The 23,612-nt window shown below is 42.2% G+C and overlaps 1 protein-coding gene and 1 long non-coding RNA gene across 3 annotated transcripts in view; one reads left to right on the plus strand and one right to left on the minus strand.

Moving 5' to 3' along the window:
- Positions 1 to 9,789, plus strand: part of UNC5D (unc-5 netrin receptor D) — a 127,937-nt gene extending 118,148 nt beyond the window's left edge. The window contains exons 14-17 of the mRNA XM_065659215.1: positions 2,018 to 2,167; positions 5,444 to 5,608; positions 6,983 to 7,161; positions 9,130 to 9,789. Of these exons, the coding sequence (XP_065515287.1) occupies positions 2,018 to 2,167; positions 5,444 to 5,608; positions 6,983 to 7,161; positions 9,130 to 9,334 (699 nt within the window). The 3' untranslated portion in view covers positions 9,335 to 9,789. The remainder of the gene's footprint in view (positions 1 to 2,017; positions 2,168 to 5,443; positions 5,609 to 6,982; positions 7,162 to 9,129) is intronic.
- The window catches only part of LOC136003529 (uncharacterized), an 86,486-nt gene continuing 63,557 nt past the window's right edge, over positions 684 to 23,612 (minus strand). The window contains exon 4 of one of the 2 annotated variants that reach the window (XR_010608117.1): positions 684 to 1,584. This is a non-coding gene — a long non-coding RNA (uncharacterized LOC136003529). The remainder of the gene's footprint in view (positions 1,585 to 23,612) is intronic. The other variant, XR_010608116.1, reaches the window with a different exon arrangement.

The following is a 23,612-nucleotide window of genomic DNA, read 5'->3' on the forward strand; positions in this document are numbered from 1 at the left end:
AGCTTTGTAATTATACCCTTTGAAACACTTACACAATTTCTGGGCTACTTGTGTTTTGCTGGAGGAGCCTGTAGAAAATTGCTAGAAGAATAATTACCAGATTTCCACATTCACAGAAATCAGAAGAGGGTGTTTGTACATAATGAGACAAGTGTGTATTTATTAAATTATACTCCCCTTAAACGCAAGCTACACTTCCTCTGGTGTAAATGTGAAGTAAGTGGTGAATGTGGAAAATACCCATTTTCTTTGGCTAAGGAATCCAAGTTGGGAATACCAGGTTTGGTCTGGCACACGCTGCTGTCCTGTCTAAAATACCAGGTGATTTTTCACTTTGTCCCTGTGTGAACACTTCTCCAAGAGACAAATCTGTCCTTTAGGTAATTCCTAGTGTGCTAGTAACCTCTTGGCTTTCCAGATCTGAAAGAACCAAATCCTTTGTCCGTCGCTGATGCTCACGGAGTTCAGGACCACATGCATTAGTAAAGGTGGAGCAGTATTTATAGAACTAAGGACATTTAGAAAAAAGAATTCCAACACATTCAGGGAATTCTGAGAAATAGTTATGAAATAAGCTACTCCCTTTGCAGCTGGAAATCAAAACCTAAAGTCTCCTTCTTATTCCTTCCTTCCTATAAACCCAGTCACCAGGAGTTAAACTGAACTGAATGCCTGTAAATTGGGCTATAATGGAAATCCATTATTATAGTTTCACAAAGCTCCAGCAGTCATTATATTTTCAGAAGGTCGCAGTGATTCCAGTAGCTCTAATAGTACCTCTGCTACTGAGGAGCACCAAACCTCATGGATGTACCCAGATTTTGTATACTTCATGTGGATAAACCGTATTTTGGTAATTTTGGAAGAGTGCTCACTAGCTGATTTGCAAAGATTTCTGCAAGCTTCCCTCCCTCACTGGTGTCCTTGCTGTACGCTACAGGAATAAACACGGTGTAAGTACAGGCAGGGGTGACTTTTTACTGTTTGGTTTTAAATTCACAGGTCTATAAAAGCTGAGGTTGGAGCAGACCTCTAGAGGGCTGTAGCGCAAATCCCTGCTCAGAGTCAGCCCCTGCAGCATCACTCAGGGTCTTGTCCAGTTACTATGAAAACGTCCGAGCAAGGAGAAATGAATGTGAACATTCTGTCTCTCACGTACACTTGCTGTGGGCCTTTCAGTGCCCTCCAAAGTCCTGAGAGCGCTGTCCCACCAAAACTGCTGCTGATTTAATCTGTAACTGAGTAGACCACCCACCAAGCATGCCTGAAGTTCCCATGCTTCCTTTTAGCCCATTGAGTAAATACCTTACTGAGCTTCTTATGTCAGGTTTAAGGAACACTACATAAAACATGTAGGGGTTTTTTATTCCAAAGCTTAATTAAAGCTCCAAGGACAGTCGTGTTACTCCAGAAAAAGGACTAATCACAGTGTTGTCACAGTTTAACCAGTTTTCATTTTCCTCTTTGGAGGGAAATAGCTTTACTTGGAAATGGGCTGATGTAGTCTTGTTCCCCTTCCACATTGATGTTAGAGAGCTCTCTGGTAACAAACTGCTGGCAAACTTCTCCTTTGTAGCAGTGATCCTGTGGGATGCAATAAAATAGTAACAGTCAACTTTGAGTAATGAGTAACTTTGAATAAAAAACTGGCTAACTTTGGCCTGAAACCCCTGAACATGACAACAGCCACCAATGCACTGCAATACCCCGAGTTTCCTTCTCAGGTTCTGCTCTCCAAGTGTGATGTTATTGGGTATTGATGCTGAGGCAGCCAACAAGACAGTTCAGTGTGACGGGTGCTTCATTACACACAGGGACATAGAGCTGACACTGCCTGCCCATCCTTCTGACTCCAGTGGTGAAATGCCAGTGTCCATCATCTGCCCCAAGAGAAACTCCCGCATGTACCCTCATGGCTGTAGGTGAATGAGGCCCCTTTCATAAAGATGAATTTTCATTAGATTTGGTATTTGTTCCTAATCATGAAAAAATATTCCTTCCTCCTCTGCCATTGCAGGAAGTGGTTTCAGATGAAAGACTCCAAGGAGGACAATTACTGGAGGAACCCAAACTTTTGCATTTCAAAGGGAATACCTTCAGTCTGCAGATATCTGTCCTTGATATCCCTCCGTTCCTTTGGAGGATTAAGCCATTTACTGCATGTCAGGTACGTGTCCATTTTCTCTGCTCACATTTGAAGTTCAGAGAGAGTAAAGATTTTGACATAACCCAAATAAGATGATGTTCCCTTCTGCTTTTGCAAGGAGTGGGTTTAATCTCTTGAGTGTGCAACAAGAAAGCATCGCCTTCAGACTCTGACAAACACAGATTTCATATACAACAGAATGCTTTAATTCTCACTTCACAAACATGCAAGCTTGTACTTACTTCCTCTCATTTCAATCACCTCCAGTGGAAGGCCTATGTTCTTGTTAAATTTATCACTCAGTCAGTCTAACTTCAATATAACTATGAATATATGGCTGAAAGGAACATTCAAATTAAACAGTTAAATGTCGTGAGTTCAAAGAGCGGCACATGTATACTAAGAATTAAAACTGAGAGCGTATTTTTTCTGTACTACATCAATGAAAGAGGGTGTTGAAAACAGGAAACGAAAAATCAAAACAAAGTAACGATTTCTAAGTGTATGGTTACTGAAAATGACAAGTGATGTGCTGGCACATAAAGTGGGTTAGTCTGTTAAAATGCAGAACTCGGTTGGACTCATCTCCCTTTTCCCAGAAGCACAGAGACAGACAGCTCTATGTCTCCACTGTCCTGGCAAAAAATTGGTTTTAAATGTACTACCATGTTCTCCAGAACTGCTCTAGGACAGGCAGAGGATGCCCAGATGATTGTGCTCAGTGCAGGGCCTGTTCTCTCAAGCAGCATGTGCAAAACCTCTGCTCACACACGGGCTGACACAGGGCTGATACTGGAGCCAGGTATTTACGTGTGATAACCAAGTAGAGTTAGGGTGACTTAAGAGAGCTGAGTAATAGAATAGTTGTTTCTAACAGAAACTACAGAACTTACACTGGTTTGTATTTCCCTCCCTGTGAAATGTTTTGTGAAATGGCCCAATTCTTTTGACAGCTCTGATTTGGTTCCAGCCTTTTGATATATAAAAGAATCTATTTCTCCATGTGGAGTTTCTTCCCATGTATGCTTGTTTTCTCTCCTACATACCACACTTCTTTTTAAAGCTTAATGTAGGAGCTGGCTGTTCTGGTTGTCAAGAACAGCTGAAAAGAGCCTGTTCCATAACTGTCTATTGGATCCACCAAATGAAACCATGATCAGACGATACAGTGAGGGAAGATGTGTGTTAATGATTTCTCAGATAAGTAAAGATCCTGCTGCAGGGCTTGACGAGATGAATAAATCCTCCTGGAAAATCGGTAAAAGCAGTCAATGGCAGGTGGGAGTCAGGATTTCTCCAGCCTATACCGAGTGCCTTTGTTTGTCCTGGCCGTCCTGCTGGAGCAGATGCCAAGTGCCTGGCATCCTGCCTGACACCCTTCCCACCCTGCTCACAACTAACTAGGGGGAACCCTTAAAACCTGGCTCAGTGTAAGGGCAGGAAGAGGCTGTGATAAGCATGCTAAGAAGCCAAACAGGCACCTCTGGGGGCTGGCAGCAGCTGTCCTGGTGGTTTGTGTCTCTCGGAGGATCCAGCATCTCTCTGTAGCTATGAGATGATTTACATTCCCTCTCTCTGCTAAGAACTTAATTGTAAAGGGAGAATAGAACTGAAAGCATTTCTGGAATACTTGAAACATTCCTCGTCCCACCCTGCTTTATATTTCGTATAGTTCTCAGCTGAGTGACTCTTCCACTCTGAATGAAAGCAGAGATGATTACTCTGGAAAAATCTAATTACAGTTGCTCCACTTCTAATATTTTGCTAATGTTTTCTTTATCACTGTTGGTATCTTGCTGCTGCTACCAACTCAGGATCTAACCGCAGGGCTTATCACTATCACTTAGCACGTCATTACAGATAGCCTGAGACACACTGAAGAAGCAGTAAACTGTAGATCTGCTACAAGTACAACTCTGTCCTCCCTTGTTTAATCTTGACCCTGAAGTGGAGGGTGAGGCTGGTCTTGGAGCTGTGTATCCTCACATCACCAGCGCATAGCTCATGTCTTCAGGGACACAGAAAAAACTGCTTATAGGAAGGCAAGGATGGAGAAATGCCTGTGTTCTGAGCTGCAGGCTCTTAGGTGAGCTTCCACATGTAAACTGATCATAAGGACTGCGTGCGTGGTTTACTTGATTTAACTAGCTGATTATGACAAGTGACTAGTTGGTCTCTCTGTTGTAACTATCAATGTTAAATACTGAAGGAATGTGAAACTCTTTAAACTAGCTTTCTCGTGTTACAGTCATTGCTCACTGAAGCTGTTTGATGCTGTCCTGTAATCATATGGATGAATGCTAAAATCCATAAAACACAGTCGAATGAAATACTAATATCAGTCTTTTTTGCCCTTTTTACATCAGTCTCCAGGTTGCCCCTTCTCCAGGATTTTTCAGTATTTTGGAATTAATAGAGAGTATGTTTGATCTAACTGGTTTTACTATTTCCATGTCTTCATGGCTACATGTAGAAAACTGAAGTGGGTTTACAGCTGGTGTTAGTTTGGAAATTAAGAGAAGTGTTTCGAAAGCATAAAGAGAGGAGACCAGTACGAGAACTTTGGTATTTACAAAGTGATCATAACCTAGAAATTAGCTGCCCCTATGTATTTCTGTCTATTTCCATACGTTTTTAGGAACGCAAAGCAACCAGAGGTGCCAGAAATCTCTGATGATTAATTGCTGCAGTTCTGTCTAGCATTTGATGAGGGCATCCATCCCATAAAGTGTCCCTGGCCAAAGTAGAGTAGTCACTGAAAGTAGTCACAGAATAAAACAGGATGATACTAAGAAGTAAACCAGACTGAGCACTGGTGTGCACTGGGCTGCATGTGGCTACGCAGGCAAGGGGGTGTTTTTAAATACAGATGGAACATAAATACGGAAAACATCCTATCCTGGTCCGTGCTGCATTGGTTATAGAGGAGGTACGGTTCTTGATGGGAAGACACTGTATTTGGATTCTGCAGTACAGGGTGATGGCAAGGAGGCACAGATTAGAGTAAGAAAGAGTTCTGATCCCTGCCCAGGAGAAAGTGAAGTGCATCTTAAGTTTGACTTTAAATGAGAGTGTCTCATCATCTGTGTCACTGAATGGAATCTAAGCTTTCAGTAAATGTAACCCCCAGTATTTATCAGCTGAATCATCATTTGATAGCTTTGTCCTACTCTGAGCTTGCAGCATGTCAGCAAACACGCAACTGCACAGAAAAGAATGGGGGTTTTCCTGTGCTGTGATGGTCTCACCTTATCTCTCTGTCCCCACCCCCGTTCCCATGGGATACGTCTCCCTCAGGAGGTGCCGTTCTCCCGTGTGTGGTGCAGCAGCCCCAAGCCTCTGCACTGCGCCTTCTCCCTGGAGCGCTACAGCCCCGCCACCACGCAGCTGGCCTGCAAGGTCTGCGTGCGGCAAGTCAAGGGGCACGAGCAGGTCCTGCAGATCCAGACCTCCATTCTAGAGGTAAAGCACCCTCTCTCCTGTTTGCCTTGTGAGACCCCATCCCTCCCCATTTTGTCCTTTCTATCCCTGTGTGGTTTATCTCCCGTTCAAAACCATTAACATATATATAAAGTCATACAGATTCTTCCATTAGAAATCAAAGCACTAGAGATTCTGCAATTCTACTACTACTGCTACTTTATACACTAGAGAGTCTACAGTTCTAAAAGTAATTTATATTCAAATTGGCGACAACAGTTTTCTTGCAAAAGGTTTTGAAGAGTTTGCAGAGCACCCAGAGGTGACAGTGCTGTGTGCTGTCTGGCCACTTTCTGTTCCCCTATTGGAGCATGCTGGACTGCAGCTTTGCTCACAGGGGAAAGGTACCAAACTCATACAAGCTGGGGATGTGGCCTACAGCAAAGAAAACTTTAGCTCCTTCCTTTAAATTATTGAGCCTCTTTGTTGATTAATCCAAACTAAAACTTCTGGATTAAAGGTGTGTGCCCATTGCTAAATGCACTATGCAGAGAACGCAGCAACTAAATAAGAAACCCACAACCACCATTCTGTAAGAGACCATCCTCAGAATACAGCCACATTCATTACTGTTATTTCATAAAGTACTTCCATCATTCCATAGCTATCGCAGTACAATGTCGCTGTTGCCATTACTTTTTCCTCCTTCTCTGTCCTTAAGTCTCCAGAGCTACAGCTCTGCTCTCACAGAGATTTGCTGGATGGAGGCTTTCTCATGCCCATCTCAAAAAGTGCTCAAGGAGTGAGGAGAATTTGACTGTAGAATAAATAGAGAAATAACAACTGAATACTTGAATTACTCCTTGCTTTACAATTCCCTGAACTAACCAGGTAGCAGTAGCTTATCTCATATGTGCAGGGTATGAAAATCTACTACTGTTCTGCATAGTTAATTTAAACCAGTCAGACCATGGGATAGATCTACAGCACTATTACTCTGCATGGATGGCTTTGGGGAGGTGTCATAAATGTTATATGAAGAGACTATAGCATCATTGTTGTTGAATATTTATGCTGCATTTCACTGCAACGAGTAACGCATGGAAATGTGACTCTGTTAAACAAGACTATCATTTCATAGGAGAAGAATGGGCCAGACCTGGCTTCCAAGGAGATTTCTAATAGGGAAAAACAGGTACTTAAGGAATTTAGGTGTTTTTAAAACAAACAAAAAAAAAAAATCACAAATGAGATATTTGTGTCCATCTTTTAGGCTGTCTCAGTTCCCCATTTCTAAGCAAGAATCTCTGGTGTAACTCCTAGTGTTACTCTTAGTAGTTTGCTAGAGAGCTGCCTACAGACCAAGGTGAACAGAAAGGTGATGCTCTCACTGTTTTGCTATTGTATTCCATGCAGAATGAAAGAGAAACCATCACTTTCTTTGCACATGATGACAGCAACTTTCCTGCACAGATGGGCCCAAAAGCATTTAAAATCCCCTACTCCATCAGGCAACGGATCTGTGCAACGTTTGACACACCCAACGCCAAAGGCAAAGACTGGCAGATGTTAGCACAAAAGAACAGCATTAACAGGTAACAAAGACACTTTGGAAGATGAACGTTTACACGTGCAGTGGGAATAATTTGCTGCTGTTCTGGGTTTTTTGTTTTCTTGCTGGTATTAAAGATGTGAACATAGCAATCATTGGCCTTAGTCTCAAGGATAAGCTGTAGTTCATACAGTCTCTTAAATATGACAAGCTGCTGAAACTAGGAACTGCTTTATCTGAACGCTAGCTGAGGTTTGCTTCCAAGGTCAGGTTCTTTGTTGTGGACCAGACCTCCTCTTCACTGACCCACAAGAATGGGGTCTTGGTACAGTACAAACTAGAGAAGGACTTTGGCACTGCTGTGTACTATGAAAGCAGTGCTTTGAAGGACTTAGGAGGGTGCATGTTCTCTGAGGAAAATGATCTATCCTGTTGCCTTGGCTTCTATCTACGTATGTTGTATTCCAAAATTAATTACTCATTTTGCAGGTTTCAGGGGTTGTTCTGGGTTTTTTTTTCTTAGTAAAAGGCATATTTTAAAAGGAAAGTCATGCTGTACTGTTGGGAATAATAATATTATGATTATTAAAACTGAAGGATGCTGTAAAAACTAATTTCCTACTTATTTTGCTTTTTCCGCTTGGCTAAATTAAATTGGTGGAGGCAGTTCACTCACAGAAATACCTTGTGATTGTCACAACCACCATAAATATGTTCCCAAGAGGGCAGAGGAATACTTCAGTCAAGCAAAATAACTTTTCAGTGATGATTTGTTTTGCCTGGGAATCTCAATAAACCACAACTGAACCAAAGGAAACAGATTTGTAGTCTTGCAGCACTGAGAGAATCAGAAAGTTCTGCTTTACTTACCAGTGTTTAGTGCCACTGCCAGGCACTGTAATCTCCCTTGTTTCCACTCCCCATGGAGGAGATTTCTCTTCCTCAGAAGGCTGAGAGACCGCTTACTGAGGAGACTACACTGACTGTGTAAGAGCAGATTGGTGATAACCTGTTAACTTCTGCTTCTGCAGTGGAGACACCTGCTGTAGGGTCTTTGCAGTATCTACTTGGCTAAAATCAAATTCACAGGTAGAAAAAGGAAGTCATTGAGCAGTTGAAATAACCCAGATGGTGGAGCATGAACACCTGACTGTATAGATTGCCACAGATCTGCTGTACAGCATAATCCATAATATTGCCCCATCTATTTCACAACACAGGCCACTGCCGTATCAGTAGTTCTGTTGAAGTCAAGGTGTTACTTGGCAAGAGTAACAGCCTGGCTTCAGCTCCTCAGGGTAGACAGGAATCTGTTCTGGCAATGCACTGGAACGACTCCTATCGTGGCTACAAGGAACTTCTTCAACACTGGAATTGTACTACACATACACACACTATTCCCTGTATGTTCACTTTCAATCTCCAATAGGGATGAATGTTCAGAGGGAAGGGAATTAGGGAAGCCTAAGTTAAAAAATGGTTTCTGCTTGATTTTGACTGATGAGAACAGTACAGAAATGGTCAGTAGTAAATACTTAATTATCTTGGAGCTGGCTTAAAAAGCCAGACATTGAAGCCCAAATTCCCTTTTCTGTGCTATAGGTTCATCTGTTTCTTCCATATTTATAGAGCTGTATGCAATACAAATGCATAATAACATTTATGCTTGTGAATAGATAATGTATTTATTCAGATCATTATGTCCAAAGCCCATAAATAGAAGGAGTTAGGAGGTAATGTGCTTAAGATACTTGTTTTACCAAATTCTTTGCAAATATCACCCCTGCAAAGTCCTAAAAACTACTAACTATTAATCAAATACAAATTCACAAATTAAAAGATGTCTTCATAATCACAAGCATCAATCTAAGTGACATAATTCCTCTCCCTCACTGTTTTTGGGTTTTAAGCACATTGACAGTGCTAGGCCCCAGAGCGCTTTCACATTCATAGTACCTACAAGTCTATACTGCTCCTCATCCTGTTTCACCTTTTTCTCCCCTCCTTTTAGGAATCTCTCCTATTTTGCTACACAAAGCAGTCCATCTGCTGTCATTCTGGACCTCTGGGAAGCCCGACATCAACACGATGGTGACCTTGACTCCCTAGCCTGTGCCCTGGAAGAAATAGGAAGGACGCACTCCAAAATCTCGGACATAACAGAAACTGAGGTTGAGGAGCCCGACTTCAACTACAGCAGGCAAAATGGACTTTAGTCACTCTCTCCATACAAGAACTGATGGCCAGCTTTGACTATGACACTAGAGATTCTCTTTGGTAGGGAGGAAATAAGGGTTTCTGCACATCAGGGTCTGCATGGAGACAGACAGTTCCACAATGCAGTTTTCAGTTGGAGGAGCAGAAGCAGCCCTATTTAAAATCCTAATTTCAGGAAACAGTAACACTGATATAAAGCCTAGTGGAAATCGGTGAATATGATACGGAATATTTGAAGCCACTAGAGGTTAATCCTGGTTTAAAGCTTTGGCTTCTTGGGGCCTGGAGCCCGCTTTGTCCTGCAGCTCCAACTTACCACACTTAGAGTGGGTTTAAGATGCCATTCAATAACATCAATGTCCCTTTGTATCTGCTACAGAAAAACTGGCCTTCTCCTGTTCAGATGTTTGAGGAATTAGAGGATCTTGTAGCTATTTAATTGATAGCATGTGTATTCCAACCAATTCCTTTTAAACATTCAACCACTTAATGAATGTACTGCTGCTGCAGAGCTTATTCTGTTAACAAAGGAACAGAACAAACCCCTTCTCTGTGGAATTAGTGTGTGCCTGAGAGAGATTTTCTCAAGTTCTTGGTCTGCAAATGTTCATTTAGTCCAAAAATGTTTCTTTGGGGGTGGATTTAAATAACCAAAAATCACACGGGAAATCACCAGCCCTGTTTTAGCAAGCTTACACATTTTTTGCTTACTTTAGGTACTGAGGCTAAACTCAAAAGTCAAAGTGAAGTCAGGCAGCACAGCTTGATTCTGGTTTCGTTTCAGACTGAAACAATGAACCCCACAGGCTCCTGCCAAAGATGGGCTTCATTCCATTGTACAGCCTGCAAATCTCACCGGACGTGAAGCTTGGCTGTGTTGTTCCACGTGGTTTAGTTACAAACATGGCATTTACCACCAGATTTACCCAGAATGTAAAGCTAAGAGAATTCTCCTCCTTTTTAGCCATTACATACAAGAATAACTTATTACTTCAACTGAACCAAAAAGAGCTGTCACTGTGAGCAAGTGGAGCTGGTGCTGAGCCAAATTTAACCTTTATTCTTACTTATGTATTCTTTAAAATGAGCCAAGGAGCTCTGGCCGTGGGCTGTCAGCGTTGGTGAGAGGAACACTATCAATACAAAGCAGGAACAAAACCGAGATTTCAGGAGCTTTATGGAAGTGCAAGAAATGGAAAACAAACGCTCTGGGTTTTTCCCCGTGTTTGGCCAAGAGCAGGATGACAGGGCAGAGTAGGTACAGAGTGTGCAAAGCTGTAATAATCTGAACCTGCTTCCTTACCCAGGTTCTAGTCATGAAAGGTGTGATGAACTACTCTTGATTTAAACCTTCGCTTGTTCTCACTGCTCTAAAACTGCAAATCTCATTGCTTGCCCTGCTCAGCAGGCTGCAATAGTGTTAGACTTATGAATACTTAAGATTTCCCCCAACATTTTCTGCACTTTAGTATTTCATGCAGCCTGACATGAGAGTTCCTGTTTGCAGTGGGAAATCATAATGGCTGTAAGCATATTTGCGACTGAGACAAAAATACCTGCTTCTTTGGCTGCAAGCTGTCACTGTTTTCAGCAGCACATGGTTCTATCTGTGTTTGAATTATATTTCTAGTGACTTCCAGTCCTCCTCCTCAGAAACCTGTTCATCATTGGACAAAATGTCAGGAATTAAGTAAAAATAGGGAATGGCATCCACAGCGAAGCGGCAGAGCTTTAGTGAGCTGTGGTTGTCTGGGAAACCAGCTCCAGGTTTAACTGCACTCTCGGGCAGTTAATTTGTGCTCAGCTTCTCCTCAGATGCTGCTTAATTTTCAAACTAGCTTCTGTTCCCTACCACAGCAAAGAGCAAAGCACCACCCTGCAGGTGCTGAGGCACACCCATGTCATTCCAAACAGCTGCGTGTATCCCCTCTTGTTTTCCCAATGTGAGCTACACACAAGACCTGGGGTCAGAAAGAGCTGAGCACAGAGCTTCAACCCAACAGCTTTCTCCTAGGAAATGCAGAGTGTTCACTTCCCAGACTTGGGCAGCTTTGAGAAACCTCCATGTACAGAGACACCCAATGCTGCTTTTGGAATGCTCAGCAAAGCCCGGAGAGAGAGAAACCAGCAGCTGTCCAGGCTGACCTCCTCCAGAGTACATCTAAAGGGGCCTTCAGACAGAAGGGATCTGGGTTCTACACCAAATCCCAGTTAGATGCAAAAATCCCCTCAAGTCTAGTGTCTGCATTAACCTACTGAAAAGGAATAGATGTCAAAGTTGCTTACAATGCCAGAAAAGAAACCCTTCAGTCTGGGGCCTGAGGTTAAGCTTACAGTTCTACATCACTCAGTGGAGTATTATTGTTTCCGTTTGAGTTTTGATTCCTGTTTTCACTTTTGCTAAAGCAGCAGCTTTGTTACTGAGCCTATTTTTGTGACTCTGAATCAAGAACTCTTGGTTTTTTTCTAATCTGTTCTTGTTTTGGTCCTCTTGTACTGTTTAAGTGGCCTGGAAATGCCACAACACTACTGATTTACCTTCCTCCCACTGGAATGGGGTTTGAAACAGTAACCAGACCATGCTACCAGGAGCTTATCCAGCTGTATACCTGGAGTCCTACAAGAGTGGCTATACTGTCAGGTGAAAAGCCATGTAGACCTGTGTGGTACCCTTAAGAGGGACCAGGAAACAGTGTAATGGGCCCCATACTTAAGGGTATTCTTCAGCAGGGAGTTGCATCTGAACCACTGTGTCTGAGAACCTCTGATAACTGCCCTTCAAAAACCTGACTGATCCCTTTAGATCCCACTGAAACACTTGGCCTTCATGAGCACTATCCACGTGCCACGACCTTCTCTTGTGTTCTTTAAACAGGCCTTCCTTTCCTTACCACATGCTGCACTAGGTTCTCCTTGTCCTATGCAAACAGGATACTGAGTAAACCGCTGCTGAATCACGTTGTCCATACCACACATCCTTCAACAGGCTTCTCTCATACCTCATCCCCACTCACACTCTTGTGTAGACAGAAAAATCCCTTGTCTGTTCTGCTTCTCTGGACATCCTTCCTGTTATTGCTAGATAGTAGGACAGTAAGAAATGGAGACCAGGTAGTGTAAAAGTAGGCTCCATGTTTTTCCTGTTCTCTTTGTTACCTGATGGATCTGGGCAGACCGGCCTGTTTCCAGGTGCTCCTTCTGCTGGTTGGCATGAGTGGCACTGGAGATGCTGATAGCACTTGCCACTTCCAGAGGATTATGCCAATTCTCCTCTCTTTTTATGCACAGTTTTAGAGATGAAGAAATTAAAATGCTTTTTAGGTAAATGCTTCTGCTGCCACATGGATTTTGTTGCCATTAACAAAGAGCTAAACAATACAAGTAAAAGGTGTTAAATGCTTGCTTCCTATTTGTTACAGTAGAAAGCAACTGACTTTTGCTGGCTCCTCACAAGCCTGCTCTAAGTATGCTTCGCAGAATAAATCAGAATTTCGATTCCAGTGCTATAAATAAATTATTAGGAATCTTAAAATTCCAGAAGCACATTTTTAACATCTATATTAAAAAGATTTTTTGGAAATCTGTATCCATGTATGTGTTGATATGATCTAAAACCCAGCGGTAAAGGAGCATCTGAAAAAGGGCAAGAGGCCAGGAATTAAAAATGTATTCCCCTCCTTTAATTTCTGCAGTATGGCTTTTGGAAAAGTAATTTTAAGATCTCTTCATAAACTATAAAAAGAAAGAAAACATGATGTTATATTACCCAGTGAGATTCCCTCCTGCTGCCCTGGGTGCGATATGGGGGAATGGCCATTGTGATCACATCACCGAAGAACCTGCTGTAGCTAGAACCTGATTTCATCTTCCTCAGCGCTTCTTCTCCCAGATACTCCTGTGTGAGTCATTCAGGATTCAGCCTAAGAGTTGCATTTTAAAACTGACTTACAGTTTTGTCACCAAAATGGGGCATTTCACAGCTCTACCAGACTGCAGCATCCTAAAAGCTCATTTACAGTCTCACCACATTGCTTTTGCACAGTCTTGCTGGTTTACAGTAGGATCCTTTTAAGGCACCAGGAAAGAAGCCCTGCTCTGCAGAGGTAAATTCAACCTTCATCTACCAGTGTAAGAGCTATAAAACCCAGATGGACTCCCACAAAAATTTTACTGGGCTTTTTGTGATAGATGAACAGATAGCAACCCAATTCTCTTAAAATATAGGGCACCATCTTTGTGATTATCATCAGCTCTGGCAAGAGCTGCTCTCCTCCTCCACAGGCCTGTGCACGGGTTGCCTTCAGCAGGTGAAGAGAAAAGCTTACTCAGTGTAAATCACTACAACAGGGACGTTATCACTGGACAGAGTCTTGGGTGACATGGCCTAGTGTGGGGCATCCCTGCCCATGGCAAGGGGTTGGAACTGGATGATCTTAAGGCCCTTTCCAACTCAAACCTTTCTGTGATTCTGTGACTCCATGGTATTAACATCATCCTAAAGGTCCATTTTTGTTTTTCACTTGAAAGATAGCACTCTGTGAGAATAAAACATTCGGTAACTGATCAATTCCAAGGAATATTTTCCACTACAAAAAATACAGTTTATGCATATAAAGCTAAAACAGGTGAGGAACTGTTGTAGAATTCTGCTTGTGATTGGAATTTATCACACACACACCCCCATGTGTTTCTGCCTATAAAACACAGATAAAGGCAAAGGGCTGCATTTTATTTCCTTGAGTTGTAATTAACTGAGTGGAAACCAGGAAATTATTTCTAAGTCCTTAACAACTGGGAATCATCTGATGATTTCTCTTTCCAGCCTTTCTTTTCCTTGTCTGAATTATTCCTAGGAAGTCCTCCCACTTTCCCCACAAGCAGTGGGCATGGTTAACATTCTTCTCTGGGAACCTCTCTCATGTTGAACCTGCTGAAGAATGTTTTCTGTGCTCTGGGGGATATGTTTTGGTAAAATCACTCCCTTGACACTATTCCTGCTTCAGAAGAGGCAGCGCGTGAAATGGCACATGGATCCTTCCGTGGATAGCTAATGATTGTCTAGTTACAATTCTTAAAGCATAAAGGATGCCTGAGCAAACACAGTAACTCAAAGTACTAGCTCTAGAACACACAGTAGCTGTAGCAAAAACTAAAATTCAGTATGCTGGCAAAAGGTTATGAATCATTTCCTAGTAACACACAGTCTCGCTCTTTTCTCTCATCACCAATACTAGCATAAATGGTAGCAAAAATCTCCTTTCCAACATGGACAAAGATAAATAAACCACTCTAAGCTTAAAGAATCACTTGAAGGAGCATTTGATAGTGACAGAGTCTGCAATGCAGAAAACAGAACCGATGTTCTACTGCCGCAAGTTAAACCTGTCAGTGTCCATGTTCACTGTTCTGTCCAAAAGGAACATAAATGTCTAGGAATTTGCCGCTATACTTTTTGTATTAGAGGTGAATAGTACAGATTCTACTAGTGTTTCTTGTCTGGGGCTTGGGTGGGTAGGGGTGTATTGTAATTTTCAAGCTATTGCAAAAGCTGCTTTTAAATAAGCTGTTCAGTTGTATTGACTAACTGGTTTGTGCTTTCCAAGGGAATCCAGGCGAGCCGGGGTTCAGGGGTAGCCTCCTTGCCTTGCTGTCACAGGGTAACTAGAGCTGAAGTCACTTGTGAAAACTTAGCTAAGGGATGTGGTGATTAGGCACCCGTCCCTGATCTGTGATGTAGTGTACTGTAATCTAATGAGATTAGACACTCACCTACTGTAGAGCCGTGGTTTTGTCAGCAGCTACTTAGTCTGTCTGCCCCTGGTGTGATAACCTTGGTTGAGAATGTACTTCTGCAGATTTAAGATGATGTCAAACCCCTGTGTTATCTGGTCTCTGTATATAAATATTATTGTCTAATCCCAAAAGGAAATGTGTAGCACAAAATGAAGTGAAGGGTGTTCTGCACCAAGCCTGGTTAAAGCTTTTTCTGACGCAGCAGGAGGGGGAAGACATGGATCTAACAGCAATGTCTGCTACAGGCAACAAGAACGTTTCCTAACAAATCCACACTTAGAACTGACAAGCTTTGGTTTTGCAGTTTAAAAAACGTAAGACCTGGTATTTCCCATACTGAAATTTGGAATATGAACCTTACAGTGATAGTATCTTTCCAAGCAATTCCTTCAGTTCCCCTCTATTTGTGCACTGACGTTAAGTTGAAGGGGGGTGGAGGAATATTTTTACATGAAGCTGTAGACTTTTGCATTCTTTCCCCTTTCAGTCTAAACCCCAGATCCCATTTCTGAACCTCACACAGTTCCCCAATCCATCAGTAACACACACACACAGATATATATGCCTCGCTGCAGATGTGGCATACACATACTTCTGGTAGATAGTTGGGAACAGCCAACTGACATCATAGAATGGTGACTTGGGAGATGCAGCTGCCTCCTCTTGACTACATTCATACCCACTATGACTGATCTCAGTTCATACATGGTCCAAGAACATCAAGTGTACACCTCTTGTTGATTTGGAAGAAGTAAGATGTGATGCTGGTCAGTTGGTGAGATTTCAAACAGTGGTATGCATGACTAGAGCTGACTAACTGCAAAATTGCTACTGCAACCTTCAACGCTTCTGACCAGCCTTTAGGTGAAGGGGGAACTTCAACCTAAGCAACTACAAAATTAATACTAATAGTTTCTTAATGGGAAAGCCCACAAGTATTCCTTTAGAGACCAACCTTCTCTTCTGCTCCTTTCTTTTAGCAGGGAATGGGTTCTGACAATGCTGGTTTGGGCTCAGCTGACTGAGCATTCTTCCCTCCCCCCGGTTTCAGTGTGTTTAGAACTGAAAAAAGAGCAGAGGTTTGAATGCTTTCTTGAGTATGAAGCTGAAGGAGTAGGAGAAGAACATGAAATCGAAAGCATGGCCTTGGCTTCATACCACACTTTCTGTGCCTTGTTCTATCAATGTAAATTCTGAATGTTGTACAGTAAAATACTTGGGAAGGACTCCTTGGAAAAGGCTGCACTGGCTTCTTTTTTCAGCACATGTACATATATAAATATATATACATATATATATTTGGTAATGCCAAACAGCTGTGTTATATTGTACTGAAAAAGTAATAATGGACAGTTTGGATGTTTTCTGTAGAGTTTGCAATCCTGTATGGCTATGGCCTTTTGGAGATAAATGTACAGACGTAAATTACTGCATATCAGTTATTTATGAATAAAGAGTCTTTTACTGACATCTTCAATCAGTGTATGAGTGACACATTAATTTAATGGGATAGAACAAGATCCTGTGATACGAGTGCTTTGGGATGCTTAGAGTGAGCCTTGGATGGGAGTTTACACTGGGAAACTGTGTACAGGGCACCTTTTTCCAGAAAACCTGCAAAATGTACAGGAATAGGACCAGAACTGAAGTTCACCCTTTACTGACAACACTGAAACAATTTGGGAGTATCAGCCTGCTTTGTTACTGGTCTGAACCACGACCCAAAGAATGCCAATTATGTTCTAACACGTTGTTTCAGGTATTTCACTGAAGTGCCCTACTTGTCTGAACAGAGGTCCAGGCCCCACTCCAGGACTAGGACATCTTTGTCCTTTGCACTACAAAACCACCATCTATTCTGCTTTTTGCAAGAGAGATGCAGAACCTCTCTGTGGATGCATAACCTCTCTGTGGATGCATACACACTGACCATTCCCTCTAAAATGCAGGTAACTCCATTGCTACATCCTGTAAGTGGTTGTACCTTGAATCTCACATCACTAGAGTTCTGTTCCCGTTACTGTGTAAATGTAATCTTTGGATTTGTAATACCTTTCACTGAGACAAGAACTCATTCTCCTGATTAATCCTCCCCATAGAGATGAGGTCATAACCTTATTATCCCACCTAAAAGAATGGAAATACCCTGCCAGCAAATAGAGCACTCAGTCCTGCAATCAGAGAGCCCCTGATTGCTATCACTGACACATCCCAACCTGCACAGGTACCAGGATCGCTGGTGCTCATCTTCCTCAGAGGCACCCACATCTGCTTGTCACCAGTCTGGGGAGAAGACACCGGGAACCCTTGGATTAAGCCAGAGCAACACTGGGGCATTTGAGTAGTGTACACAGCCCTTCTCTGGATAGATCTGATCTACACTCCAGTTACAACTGCGTCACATTAACACATGTATGTGTGCAACAAAATGAGACCCTGCAGATGGCACCCACCTTAAGTCAGATGGTATAAAGTGTATTATTAATATGTACATTGCAGGGGATGCTAGGGCAAGCTGTTATAAATCAAGATAGCTGTTGTGGTTTAAACATTTTATTACATGCATTAAAGTTGTTATCATCCAAGATATACACCACATAATGTAATGACCACCCTTTATAATAAGCAGGCCTACCATGTTAACTGCCTTTGCCATTCATTGTAAAATTATTCATGATTAATTATATTTGCAGAGAAATAACATATGTTACTGTAAGAGTTTCATTGCAGTGTGATTCATTGAACAGCCACTGAGAAATTACCCTGCGAGTGGAAGCTGTTCTTAGATGATCTCAAAGCAGAATTATGGCCTCCACTGAGCACAGAAGCATCCTCCTCCTTTCCATGCCACATTCCCCCTCACATGCACAGCGCCCCATACGCATCTAATGCCCTGATGCACTCCACTCCATGACACAAAAATACAAGGGTATTTTGCATTACTAAAAAGAATTTGCTTTGTTACCCTCATTATAACATTTCTGTAAGAAGCTATGACTCTAAAGAAGCATATGGTCATTTAATGTAGGACAGCTCAGCTGAAAAGTGATGTGCTTCAGCACAGCCACGTACACACCCGTCTAAGTTTTCAGTCCTGTTCTGTCTCCACAGAGCCTGTGAAGAATAATGAGCTGCCCGCACATCTACCATGGTGGCTGGTCCTTTGAACAGGGCACTGACTTGATTTGTGACACCAGCTTTCCCCAGGGCCCAGGAGATGTTGGTATAGTGTGTTCCCACAGCTGTTTATGGTGCCAATATAGAGTTCACGGTAGGAAGGCAGGCTTTGGTTGGTAGAGAAGGAAAGAAACGGATTCTCTCCCTGCATGTGTTTCTGTTTTGTTTTAAGGCCATTTGGTTGCTTACTCAAATCCTCTAACCCTTCTGTTGTGACAGGAGGCAGCGCTGGAGAGAACTACTCCTGGTTACAAACACCACAGACTAATTTAAACTAAACTGAATAAATCCCAATCTGTCCCCTGCTGAGGAGGTTTGTGCTTTTTTACATATTTTTTTCCTCTTCTACTTGCGAGGTACTGGTTTGATTTGATGAAGTTGGTATTCCAATATATCCCACGGCTTCAAGGCTATCTGCCCTTACTCTGATTTTGTTCGTTTGCTTTTTCCCCTGCCAGCTTTATTTACTACATAACAGCAGCCACAAGCAGATTCAAACTTTAAGTAACGGTCAATGCCTCAAGTCCTGCAGAAAGCTTTGTTAGTAAAAAACAACCCTCAGGAATCCAAATCACTGATGCATTGCTACATTTTGCAGAGATTACCAATATCTGCCATGGCAATTACCCAGCAATGGGACACCCTAGCATTGCCTGTGGTTGGAGCAGCTGGAATGTTTCTTCCCTCACCAGGAAGGAGGGAAAATACTACTTTAGACTTTTACCTATTTTAATTGAAACACTTCCATAAAGCACTTGGAAGCACTCCCCTGCCTGAAATGCAGGAGAGCTGTCACAGGGCTGTCACTGTGCTTCACTTTCAAAAGATGCGCTGGTTAGGAATTGTTGCCATCAGCTTCACGCTTCGCAAGGTGGCATCAAAACCACCTGCCCTCGAATAACTTCGGTTTGGTTTTCCACTGCGGGAGAATCTCTCACAAGTCAAGAACTCAGGCTTGGTACAAGCTGCACAGCCCCACCCCTATCCACTGGCAATCCTGCTGTGACACCAAAAGCTGTGTTGAAAGCGTTCAGCATATTGGTTAGCTGAACCATTGGTTCATCCAATCCATTGGTTAGGATCAGCATACTCTGTCCTCTCAAAGGTGAAGCATGAACTCTACAATGAGCTGTTTGACTCCTAGCCTTGATTTCAAAACAAGTGAATGATACTCTGAAGGAAGCAGCACTTCTCCCTATGCCTCTAAGCACCCCAACACAGCGTCTTACAGATCAGAGAGGAGGGATGTTCAGGGCCTGATGGCACATCTCAAGTGCTCTGAACTGCTGCCTCCTCTGCTGGTTTCTTTACTGGAGAACTGCTGAATGATGTCTTTACCGAATGCAATGCTTTGCTGGTGGCTGCAAAGTGCCAACCTGTGCAATGGTTAATTCCCTGGTGGAATGCCATTATACTGCTAGCCTTGAAAAGTCAAATGACCTTGCTTAAGGTAGGAAAAAAGAGAGAATAAGAGAAAAAGACGATTTCTACTAATACTTTAACTCCTGAAAGCATGGACAACCCTTCTTACCCAGTGGCTGGCACCTCAGGGGTTGGATCTGCTTCTGTATATAAATAATCTATTATTCACCAACACTGTTAAGAAACACTGTAAAAACCATGCAGCGTTTTCCTTAGATGGCTGAGGCAGCTGACAAAACCAATGTGGCTTACACAGAGTTTTGTGACTGCATTTATCAGACAGGACTGCATGACAACTGCCTCTACAGTGCGGCACTGAGTTATGTATTATAATAGGCAGAACACATTATTAGCATGGCTGGTTTACATATGAATAAATCATTAGCTCTTAAAATATGCCTTCCAGAGTTCAAAATAAGCTTTAAAGCAGGCCCTTTAAGAAGTTTGGTACCTTCTATCAGAAATATTAGAAGTGGTCTGTTTTGAATTATCCAGGAATAAAGCACACTTCTCTGTTAAGGAGGGCTCTTAGCTCTTGATCATGCCTGCTCCGAGCATCATTTTTCTATGCAACTAATGAGAAGTGTAACTGAAGAGTAGCTACTGACATCAATGCATGAGCTAAGAAATTGTTATGATGTGGAAAAGTAACACAGCTTTTCTGGGAGTACATCAAAAATAAAATAGTCATTTACTGAAGTCTTTTAGTCTCCCTGTACCACCACAAAGAGAGCCTAAGTTTAGTTTTGCCTACAGACACTGACATTTTTGCACTGGGTTGATTTTAGAGGCAGAAACATCACATTAATAAGGTGAGAGAATAGACTGGGTAGTCACCTTATTAGTCTGTGTGAGTAGATGCACACCCCCACCAGTCCTGCCTCTGTAACCAGGTATGTCTTGGGCCAAAAATGCCTGGGATAGGCAGGATGACAGCATTTTCCTCCCTCTTTAGTGGGATAACCAGCTCATTAAATCTTAACATGAAGGTTATTTTATTATGAAGTGACAGATGTAAAGATTTACTTCCCCATTCCTCACCTGCCTTCTCCCTTCTGCTTATTCCTTTGTATTTGGTAATAGCCTTTCTCTTGTTATATCATCCTGTCAAGAGTGTAAAAATCTCTCCCAGGACTGCTCATTTGGTCTAAATCACTCAGCCAGCACTGGTGACAAGGGAAAGCGTACATGCCATGGCTGACGCAGAGAAGCAGCTCTGTCCTATACTCCAGTAATTGTCACTGCATGATAAGAAAGTGTAAGATTTAATAAGGTCATAAAAGAGAATGGCATGAGCTGGTGTGATGGGTATTTTTTTCATTAACATTCAGGAAATCTGGATTCGGTGAGACAATAAATTACAGCAACTGAGCAGAAATGACCCAGCTGGTTATTCAACACTTTCCAGCATCACTGGAAGCAGCAGGGCTGGGAGCACCTCTACCACCCTAGCAGCAAAAGTAAGTCTCTTCAGTCACCACTATTCCTATGCCATCTGCCTCTGGGGATTTCAAGAACTACAATCATACTCGAGCAGTAAGAACACTGAGTCTTTGCAACTAGTTTAGTTTTGAATGGAATAAATGTAGTGAAACCAAGTATTTCTATAAAACATGATGTGCATCTGCTTTAAAGTGGGGTCTGTTGCTAGAAAAGCGAGGACACCCATTACTGAAAGGAGAGGTACAAATAGTGTTGAAAAGAAGAAAGAAAGTGTTGGTTTATATCATGCTTCTTGTAATGAAGTAAAAATCTAAAAGTAAAACTGTCATTTAAATCAAATATGAATGGATTAATCATGGTTCTGTATAGTAGCACACGAAGATGGATATACACTACATAATCTCTGTAACTCCCATTGAGGGAGGAAAAGGACTGTTTCATACTGAAGTCACAGACCTGAGAATATGAAGATCAAATCAATTCTCAATTCTACAATACTTGGAACAGGCAGTTTCCTTGCACTGTCTTTCCTTATCTTTCATATATAAGACTATAACATTCCCCTAATGCACTCGGAGATATCCTAGAAAGAGAAGCCACAGCACCACCATTCTCACAGTCACACCATCACTCCCCTCCTCTCGGTAGCTCTGTCCCCTTCACCACTCAGGCATTATCTTTCTTGACCAGCTCCGCTCTGATTTTACCTTTTCCCCCCAAAGCAAACTTCTTTCAAGATCTAAAAATGCTCAGTCATTTCTATGTACTGGTGATGCACCCAGAGTGCTCGCACTCCCTTAAAATGAAGTAAATCCAAAATAAAATTGGCACGTTTCTCCTGGCATTCCCTTCCCCACACAAAAACATTCTCATCCTCAAAGCAGTCACAACCAGACTGCTGTAACTCCCTTTATTTTACCCTACTGTGTCCTCGAAGCATCTAACAACTAGAAAGATACAAACATACCTTAAAACCACACTGGCTGCTCCCCCAGTATAAAACAGCTTTCCCTAACTCCATAGGTACATCCTACATACTTCCAAAGCACAGCAGCCAAGGCTTCCCGTTGCCGGGACACACACACCTTCAGGTAAAATGTGACTTTATAAGGTGCTAATTAGAAGCTGAGGACTTTTGAGAAATGTCGCACCATTTGTGGGTGATGAACGCTTCTGAAAGCAGGCCCCTCCATTTCTGGCTCCCCAGTTCATACAGACACAGATGTATTTTCCCTCTCATTACCTGGAAACATTTGGTTTTGCTTCTGAGAAGCTTCCCACGTCAAGCAATTATTTACTACTCATTATCACAATCATCTGCTTCTCACAGCCATGCACAGAAGTGTGAGATTCAGGGAACTGGGACCAAGTGGGAAACAAGCAACAGAGATGCTGGGTTTATGAAAACACCAAACATGTTAAAAATTCAAGGGAAGAAAAAGTACATTAAGCTTAAGCTTGATTTACAAACTTTTAGAGGGAGCAACAGTTGCTCTGCAAAGGATGTGCTACAATCAGACTAATTTATGGAGCTGTAATAGAATGGTGAACTGTCTGTACTTAACATTTATGGTGGAAAAAAGAGCTTAGCAGTTCTGCTGCATCCAAATTCAATTAAAATCTGACTTGGAAAAAGATGCTGTGATTTTCTTCCCATGCATTTTGTCCTTCACTAATTACTTTTTCTTTTTAATACTCTGCCACCTAGCACACTTGGAGAAAGATCTTTGCAAACAGCAGCCTCATTAAAACCCTGCAATATGGTTTCCAGGTATGTACCCAAAAAAAAAAAAGAATGTTGGTCTTAAAAAGTGCCTTTTCCCTTGATACTTATTGAAGAATAAGTCACCTGCTGAAAAGATTGTCATTTTCCTGAACAGGTGAAGAAGCCATTAGAAAATAACCCAGACAAGCATGCACCATTTTTATCCCCGCTTCTTTTAATCCCACAGTCCACAATGCTATTATGCATGCAAAAAGGTAATGAGGCAGGCAAAGGTTATTACTAGGGATACTCCTGGAATGATGAGGGGCTGCCAATGCAGGAGACTAACCTCAGGCTATCTGAAATTGAAATTTTTGGTTAAATTAATAACTCAACATGAGAGCAGACGGTAATGCTGGCTGTCCCCTGCAGGGCTGAGAATGTCTTCTGACATTAATAAAAGTAAGGGAGGGGTGTGCAGACATACACAGAAGCATCCACTCAGCTGTACGATGCCACAGAAACGTGGGAGGTGGGAAACAAATGGAGTAAGACATGGAAGTGCCCTTCCCTGACTACCTGCCAAGCTCAGCGAATGCTCCTGCTGACTGGGAGGAAGTTGCAAGAGGAAGCAACGAACTCCCTCCATTCTTCCTAGTACTTGCAGGAGGTTTTTTGATCACTAACAAGGGAAATGGCCTCATTATCCTCATTATTATTCATAACAGCACCAGAAA

The sequence above is a fragment of the Lathamus discolor genome, chromosome 22, assembly GCF_037157495.1.
Source record: "Lathamus discolor isolate bLatDis1 chromosome 22, bLatDis1.hap1, whole genome shotgun sequence".
Classification (NCBI taxonomy): domain Eukaryota; kingdom Metazoa; phylum Chordata; class Aves; order Psittaciformes; family Psittacidae; genus Lathamus; species Lathamus discolor.